The sequence below is a fragment of the Aplosporella prunicola genome, assembly GCF_010093885.1.
Source record: "Aplosporella prunicola CBS 121167 unplaced genomic scaffold K452scaffold_31, whole genome shotgun sequence".
Taxonomy (NCBI): domain Eukaryota; kingdom Fungi; phylum Ascomycota; class Dothideomycetes; order Botryosphaeriales; family Aplosporellaceae; genus Aplosporella; species Aplosporella prunicola.
The window spans coordinates 22,197-30,943 of NW_022983559.1; the positions used below are offsets into that span (position 1 = coordinate 22,197).

General features: G+C 53.7%; 1 protein-coding gene across 1 annotated transcript; it reads right to left on the minus strand.

Annotated features, from left to right (window-relative positions):
* Positions 1–5,517: 5,517 nt before the first annotated feature.
* On the minus strand, positions 5,518–6,290 carry K452DRAFT_302032 (uncharacterized protein; the record flags this gene model as incomplete). Its single annotated transcript, XM_033542530.1, has 4 exons — positions 5,518–5,589; positions 5,646–5,821; positions 5,984–6,129; positions 6,193–6,290. 4 exons carry the CDS (start codon positions 6,288–6,290, stop codon positions 5,518–5,520), a joined length of 492 nt encoding a protein of 163 aa, XP_033392990.1.
* Positions 6,291–8,747: the final 2,457 nt, after the last annotated feature.

Genomic DNA, 8,747 nt, shown 5'->3' on the forward strand with positions numbered 1-8,747 from the left:
AAGGTCCTGATTTCCTTTTTTTGATTACTTTCTTTCCTCAAGTCCCCGCAAAGTCAGTCTTCCACAGCTTTTTCTCACAACTCGCTCTTTTCAAGCCATGGAGTCTTTTTCCAAGCTCTTACGTCCGTCTTCGCATCTCAGTCTCTCCGCTCTCTTTTGCTCTTATCCTCTTCTTTTGGTTGCGCGTCCATCTTGGCGCCAACAGTCTCCATTTCCGCTCCGGGCCCGAGTCGGCGATCCTTCGGCGATTTCTCTTGGCATCACAGATGGATGGCTCTCACAACTCGGCCGGGTCACCAAGTCTGTACTTGGATGATCATCGTTTGTTGTCTCTCAAGTCAGTCTCCTTTGTTGCGTACTGCGCTCAAGTACCCTTGGTGGGAAATCTCTCGAGTCCTTGCTGTTCCTGCGAGTACCCTCAGTGGGAAGTTCATTCTGTCGTTCCTGTGTCTTTCCGCGAGTACCCTTGGTGGAATTTCCTTTTGTCGTTGATTTTCCGCGATATCTGTTGTTTCTTGGCTTGGTCCTCTGCTCAAGTCTTGCGGCACGAACATGGAGTTACCTGTTCTGGGTCTCCAAGGTACCCAGATCCGCTGGTTTCGGTCCTCCTTTTCTGAAGCCTCGGCTAAAGCTTCAAAGTCTCTTTCTCTTTCCTCATTTTCCCTTACTCTTCTTGCTTTGCATGGCCTTATCCGTCAAGTCGTTCACAGTTTTTCTCTACTCCAAGTCAGCGTCCTTTCCTTGACTTCTTCATCTCAAGTTTTTCTCATCGTCATCTCTTACCTCAAAGTACCTGGCCTCTGGTCTATGGGAAGTCGTTTCGTTGTTGTTCTTCCATCTTCAAGTACCTGGCCGCTTCGGCACGTGGGAAGGCAGCATCGTCTCGCGCTACTTTCGCAGCGCCCGGTTTTTCCTATTGGGGTTTAAGAGTCAGCTTTTCTTCCTTTCTGTCTTTGGAGTATCTAACTGTGTGGCATGTGGGAAGTACTTACATCTCTCTGTCCTCTTCAAGTACCTGGCCATCGGCTGTTGGAAAATTCTGTCTTATCTCTCTGTCTGTCTTCGAGAAGTGCCTGGCCCTGTGGCACGTGGGAAGTCCAGTCTTTTCTTTTCTGTCGTGTTGGAGTACCTGGCCTTGTGGCATGTGGGAATCGTTGCTTGTTCTTTCTGTCTTTTTCTATGAGTACCTGGCCTTTGGCACGTGGGAAATGTTGTCCGTTCTTTCTGTCTTTCTTCTTGTCTGAAGTACCTGGCCTTTGGCTGTTGGGAAGTCCAGTCTTGTCTTTTTCTGTCCGTGGAGCACCTGGCCCAGTGGCAAGTGGGAAATCTTGTCCGCTCTCTTTCTGTCTTTGTCAAGTACCTGACCTTGTGGTATGTGGGAAGTCCACTCTTTTCTTTTTCCGTCGCCATGAAGTACCTGGCCTTTGGCATGTGGGAAATTGTCTGCTCTCTCTGTCTTCCTTAAGTACCTGGCTGTCAGCGCATGTGGGAAATATTGTTTTCTTCTACTTGCCTTCGAGGAGTACCTGGCCTCGGGCATGTGGGAAGCTTTTCTGTCTCTCTTGTTGTTTCAAAAGTCTTTGCCGACCTGGCTTCTGAGGATCGAGTCATTCTGTTGTTCCAAAGTACCTGGCCTCTGGCATGTGGGAACTCTCATTTTTTCTCTACTTGTCGATGCGCTTGGTCGTTGTGGTATCTGGGATACCATGGTGCTTTTCCTTCAGTCACGTGAAGTACCTGGCCTTGGGCATGTGGGAAAGTCAGTTTCTCTCTCAAGTCTCTTGCGTATTTCGATATGGATCATCCATACCCGTCTCTCTTCTCAAAGTACCTGGCCTTCCGACATACATTCGGCATGTGGGAAACCTTCTTTCAGTCATATCTTTGAAGAAGTACCTGGCCGTTCTGGCAAGTGGGAATTCCGTTTGTCGTCGTTTTCCTTGAGTACCTGGCCGTCTTGGCATGTGGGAATGTCGTCCAGTCTTCTCTTTTCCTGATTCCAAGTTCCTGTCTCCGCTGTCTTGTCTTTGGTGGTTGCGTTTTCAGAAGTACCTGGCCATTCTGGTCTGTGGGAAAGTCAGTCAATCTTTTTTTTTTCCTAAGTCCAGTCTCTCGTCTCTACTCTCTTACCTTTGGTGGCTCGTCTTGGCTACGCCTCGTCTCTTTTCTTCTTTCTCGGAACTTCTCGGTCAAGGCGTTCTCGGTCAAAGGTAGGTAGTTTGCTGGTGTGTATATGATCTGGTGCTCGTCCGCGGAAGCACGTGATCGTGCGGCAAACTTTGAAATATCTCCATCAGGCAAGCAGCGGAGGACTTTCATGGCTTGTGGGGCAGAGGTTGACCTTTACTCTTTGAAGGAAATGTCAGAGGAGAGCGAGGTCATTCATCATACTAGACTTACGGGCACCGCTTGGCTTTCGATGGCATCTTGGGATTGGGCTCGGAGACTTGCGGGTGTTGGCCGCCATTGAGGTCCGCTCTTCGTTCTCGCCCTCGCTCATCTTTGGCATGTTTCACGGAGGTCGATCAGTGCCGCCCTGATGGAAGAGTCGGCGGTCTATGGCGCGCGAGGAGGAACGTCTCGAGCGAAGTCACCATGAAGTGGCATACTGTCAGTACAACCATGAAGTATTTGCTCCTTTTGATGAGCACGCTACACTTACATCCTCTCAGCACCTTTCCTGTCGCCTGGACATCAAGCACCTACGCCTCGCTGCTTCCTTCAAGCCATCGCGCAAGGGCTCCTGTTCTTCGACCTTGGGCGGGGGTGTGCGGGCTTGCGGCCGGGTTTGCGACATGTCGACCTCAGCGCGCTCATTTCCGCCGGGATCAACTGTTGTGTCTGCGGCACCGCTGCTCGTGAGCGTCGGTCGGCGCAATCTCTTTCTCCGCCGCTATCTGACTTTGAGTCCCAGTCTCGTAATCCCGGCCGGCGCGTCCGCTCATTAGCGGGTCACCTCTTGGTTTGCCTGTTCGCCGGACTTGTCAGCCTGAACGATCTGTCAAAACCGCAGTAGGTCAACCTGCTGCCAACTTGTCGCAATGCGGTTGCAAGCCTTCTTCGCCGTGCCCTTTCAACATCCGTGGCCTGCACGCCGGTCTTCTTCCCCACCATTCTTCCAACTCCAATGTCTCGTGGTTATGATTCGGCTTTGGTCTCGGCGTCTCAGCTTTTTGGGCTTGTGTGTTCGGGAAGACGTATCGCTGGGGCAGGGGGAGCCCGTATCACCGTGCAGAGGTATGTTTGGGCGCAATGGGCGTGCTTCCGCGGAGCTCTCACGTGGAGGTTCAGAGAGCGCTTCCGCTCAACCAAGATGGCATCTTGCCTGGGATTTCTGCTTGTCACCATTGTCAGCATCCGGCCTTCCCTCAAAGCTAACAACAAATCCCATCAAAATGTATGGGGGTATGTTCACTGGAGTTCTTTAAGACAAGCCCGTTTCTTTGGACAGGCCACAGTTTAGCCAGTGATTCTGTTTGCTCTTGGCCGGAGCGGAAAACCTAGGATGCACGCAGTGCCTGGCTGTCCTGGCGCATTGCCCGAGCCCTAGTACAAGAGCGCGGGGTGCGATGGCCTTTGTCGGGGTGGGAGGGGGAGAGAGAGGAGATGCTGGCATACGTACCTTCTATGCGACCAACGAGGAGCTTGGTCGCTGTTTGTGTGTTCACCGGTTGGTAAATTTCATTTCTTGCTTTCGTTCATGTCTCGATCGGTGTTTCGCCCTTGGTCATGCTGGACAAAGTGACCGGTTTCTTCGACCGCCCACAGCATCCCCTGCGCCCTCCGTGCTCGCGTCCATTTCCTCCACGTCGACACCGCCCACATGGCCCGCGTCAGGCGTGTGCATTTCCCAGGCTCTTTGAATTGCGAGAACCTGGATAGATGCCTCTGTCTCCGCACGGCTTTTGCCATCTGAAGAAGCCGCTGCTATGATTGCTTCCTGCGTATGCGATCTGCGCACCAAGTCAGTACCGGTGCATTCAAGTACGCAAAAGGAAATCAGTATGAGCATGATATGTTTGTCCCTCGAGCCGATCACTCCTGATCGGTAACGTTCGATCAGGACTTGTCTACTCGGGATGTTGCTATCGGCCAAGCGGAAAACCAGATCCACCAAAGTGTCGGCTATCCTGGAGCATTGCCCGTCCTCTCAAACAGAAGAGACCGGGTTGCAATGGCCTTTGTGGGGGTTGATGGGGCAAGGGCCGGTGGCTGCTCGCATACTTACCTCTGGGGTGTGATTGATCTGCGGACCAAGTCAGTAAGAGAAAGTTCAAGTCTGAAGAGATCGATATTGAAATGTCCACTGATATGCAGAGAGCCTGCTCCGAACTATCGGACAGGCCAAGCTTGATCAGGGTTTTTGCTCTCGGCCGGGGCGGAGAACCTAGTGCACTGAAGTGCCTGGCTTTCCTGGTGAATTGCCCGGGCTCTCTGGAAGCATCCTGAGCCCGGGCTGCGATGGCCTTCGTACATGAGATGTTATTCACGGGAGCACACCTTTGTCGCAACAGCACTGCCATTCATTCTGGAGTCCAGAAGGCACTCTGACCTGCTTGTAGGCCCTGCACCCTACAATAGTCGCTCTTTGGCCCACGCAGATGTTTTCTCTGGCGTTCGCTTGCATGGTGCGGCTGCTTTGTGCAGAATATGGTCTCCATACCGATGTTTCTGGTGTTTTGTCAGAGGCTGTGTTGCCAAATTGCATGAGGCTGTCTCCAAATTTACCAATGACAAGATACAGTGTGCTTGAGAAGCTCAGTCCATTGAGAAGTACATTGCCGATGCTGATGGGTTTGTTATCGTTTGGCAAATATCAGCCTGACGTTCTTTGAATCCTTGATGTTTGCCATGGGATGAAGATGGGCACGCTTTGAGCAAACTCACTTTTGTTTGGTCTCTGCCTTTGGCTCGCATGACAAACCTTAGCATGACGAGTTTCTCGCACCTGAGTTCTACGTCTGCTGCGCCGTTGTTGGTAATTCTTGATAGAACGAAGGTGGCATGCAGCCTTCGGAGACTCTGACAGCCTTGCAGGCATTTTTGGCTCAGGCGTTGTCTTGAGGGTTCTTGTAAAGCGAAAACGGCGCGCATGTCTGGCTCTGATCCAGGGCCTATGCAACATCGTCAGCAAAGCCGTGGAAATGAGGGAACGCGACTCATTCCAGCTGAGAGAGGACTTCCTGTTGCTTGATTCTTTGTAGCAGCTACTCCACCCTCCATATACCATCGTATCGCATGGCAATGAGGCCTCTCAGCAGCTGCTAAGTGCGCCGGCGTTGGTGCCCGTCGTCGAAGGCGAGTTGCGAAACCAAGACGATGTAGTCAGAGCTGGTGCTGCTGGTGTTGCCGGCCCCGAAGGATGACATGTGGCAGAGTCTTTGATAAGTCCGAGCGAAGATGGGATCCTTGAGCATGATGGGTCGCAGTCCGAAGTTTCTGGTGTTTCCAAGCTGTGATCTTGCGAAGATTGCCGAAAGGGAGAATCAGCGGATAGCAGTCGTCTCTCGAGCTTCTCTATGCCTCGTCAAGCTTTGCCTCTGAACACTGGGCGGTGTTGTCCGTTTCAAACGTGCGTGCCTGTTCGAGCTGTTATACTGTCAGCCTGATCAACTTCTTGTCTTGTGGGAGCACGTAGCCCTTACCGCAATGCTCGCAAAGCTCAAGGCCATAGTTGGATGCCCGAAAGCTAGCTCCCAAGTAGGAGTAGGCGTGAAGCGTGCGATGGACTTGTCCAAGGTCGTGCAGACGGCTTTTGCGACGAAGCCGGCAAGCCCAGCGGCCGCTTGGACGATGATTTCGCGGACGACAACCGGGTTTCCTGCTGTCAGTTAGCGGCGGTTCAGGCTCCTCAAAAGCCTTTCCCTCCCTGTGTGGTTACTCTATCAGCACAAGTCTGTAGAAGTGGGAGCCTGCCTCTCACCTTGTCGGCTAGTCCATGGTTCTCCGTGAGGGCGCTCTTGCACCTAGCTCCTTCAGCTACCAGAGAGGATCGTGTTCAATGCCTGAGTTGAGTTTTTCCAGGAAATCCGTGGTTTTCGTTTGCCGAAAGGCAGGCAGGGCAGTTTCTGGAATCTGCGACGAGTCTTGCCGAGCAAGTTTGTCATACCGCCTTTGACGTTTAGAGGCCTTTAAAAGGCAATCGCCTGCCCGTTAGCATCTTTCGCATTGCGAGGTGTCTCATGAACATACTGTGAGGCACTGCAGGTAGTAGGACCAGGTGTTGTTGCTGCTGCGGTCGGCGGGAGCTGGCTGTAGACAGCGGCACCAGAGTCGATGGCCTTGGTCATCATTGCTCCTCGCGTTAAGCAAAAGACCCAGAACCATCTACTTTGTGCCCGTAGCTTGGTGGTTAGCTCTGCGTATGCTGGAAGGGAAAGTTAGGTTGACTTGCCGGAAGTGAGCGTCGTCAGTGAGCCCTCCAAGCTCCAAGATCGTGAACACGCCCCTTGCCGCCGCTCCGGCTGCACCAGCAGACTTCGAAGAAAGCGAAGACGGCTTCCTTGCGCTGTCAAGCGTTTGCGGCGTATCGGCAAGTCAGGGGAGCTGGGATCCGCGTCAAGCGCAGGATCGTTGGCGGCCGGGCACGCCTTGGAACGTCCCTGCCCGCAATGACTTTTGAGGACACCTCCGAGGATAGAATCAAAAGAGACAGAAGACACGCTGCCGCACAAAGAACTTGCAGTTGCGTGATGTTGGTTGGGATTGGCGGGTGGTGTGGGTGGCGGAGGTGAAGGGGGGGCGGGCAGGCCTGGAGGCGCGTGCAGGGGGTCTGAGCGGCCGCGACGAAGGCCTGCGCCGCCCCAAACCAGGCTCTCACAACCACCGACGGTACTCTTAGATCTGATGCATTCACGGCTGCGAGTGGCACGAGGCAGGGAATGGCTGGCAGGGGGAACTGGCTGCTTCTGCCCTTAAGGGAGTGCCGGTCGGCGTTTTCGCGAAGAACCCATGCGACTCTTTGCCTTAATGCATCTTTGTGCGATGCAGCGACATGCACAGGCAGTGTACACACGCCCTCTGCCCTCCATGATGCCTCTGTGTGCCGCCTGCAGCGCGTTGAGGGCGCGTCGGACGAGCTATGGAGGCCACAGGCCATGTTCGCCGGCCACGCCTGGCATATCGCGAAGGCTCGACGCTTTTTACAGCTCAAAAGCTCCTCCTGTTTTCCTTTAGTACGCTCTTTGTACCACCTCGCTGTGATGTGGCTGCCTGGCAGCCAGATGAGAGCCGGCACAAAGACTTTCGAGCGCGGGCGCCTGCAGCATGCGCATAGCCGGACACAACAGAGCCCTTTGAAGAGGCAGTATGCAGTTGGCTGCTTGCCATAACCCTTTATGCCCATACGTGCCCTCAAGAATTCAGTGTCATAATTTAGCTGGGCGGGCAGGGCAGTCTCCTGTCGCCCACAGGATCGCTCGACCCACACACCAGCGAGACGCCGACAGCCATGTACAGCATTGCGTAGGTAGCCCTCCATATCCAGAGAGATACAGAACCTGTGATTCGCCTTGAGAAATGCTGTGGCCACTGGCGCTTTCGACGGACAGCAGCGCGGTCGCCTTATGGCGCGTTACCAGACATCGGCGCCCTTGAGCCTCCACCCAAGACAGCGTCACACGCCTCAATCCATTCGAGAGCCTATAAATGACTTGGTACAAGATAACTCCTACTCTCGAGACGTACCAAGGCCAGCAACCAAGGACGTACCCAACAATCCAACCTTTCAGCAGACACACGGCAGACCATAAGAGTCAAGTCAAACGACAATCTTCTTCCTCGAAGTCGCACACAAGGTGCAAACCACAATGAAAAAGAAAAGCCAAGACAAAAGTCAAGGCCACGCGAACCCCAGTCAGTGCAATAGGGGCCGCACGGGGCCTTCCCACGGCGGAAGGGCTTCCGAGAAATGACCTGCGAGCTTCCAAGATTGTAATCAGCAGGTTCTGTGAAAAAGGGGGCAAACCTGGCAGTGAGAATGGGGTGGGTGGTGAGGAAAGAAAGTTGGGGGGGAGGAAGGAGGCTTTTATATCCTGCCAGAGACCGCGAGGCCGTAAGCGAGCTGAGTAAGCTTGGGGGGGCGCACTTGCCTGGAAGGTTGGGAGAAGGTTGCTGGTGGTGTGGGAGGGGCAGGAGGGAAGGCGCGGGGCGGGTGGCTTGGCTGGTGGGTGGTTGCGCTCTGGGGGCGCAGACTGAAGTCCTGCCCAAGGCCTAACGTTCGGTTTCACCACGTACTTTCCAGCGCTAGGGCTCTCTTTCTATTAAGACTCTGTTGTGCCGGTTTCGTGTGGACATTTTCAGCATTGACATAGTCAGGGGCTACATAAACCAGAGTCTGGAGCTTGAAGCAGCCACTGCCGTCACTGGCCTTTCTGCTAGACGTTCGGAGCAGTACGTACATAGCTTCAATGTACCTGCAGTGCTGTCTTTCGCCAAGGGCGTTGTTAATAGGAAATTCTGTCCTACAGGCCCCCTGGAAAAGGCAGCTTGTCAATCTGCTTCAGAAGGCCGTCAGTGAGCCGCGACCAACGATCAATCAAAGCTGCACGGACAGCAATCAATCAATTAATCAATCGAAGCAATCAATCAGCAGAGATCCGAACTTACTAACCAAGGCCCGACCCGGGCCAATACTACCAGCAAAAGAAGGCGCACAGCACACACAACACCTTATCGTAGTAGCAAAGCCTGCACCGCCTTAGCGCGGCCGTAAGGCTAGGCTCCATCACAATAGCGTCCACGCCCAC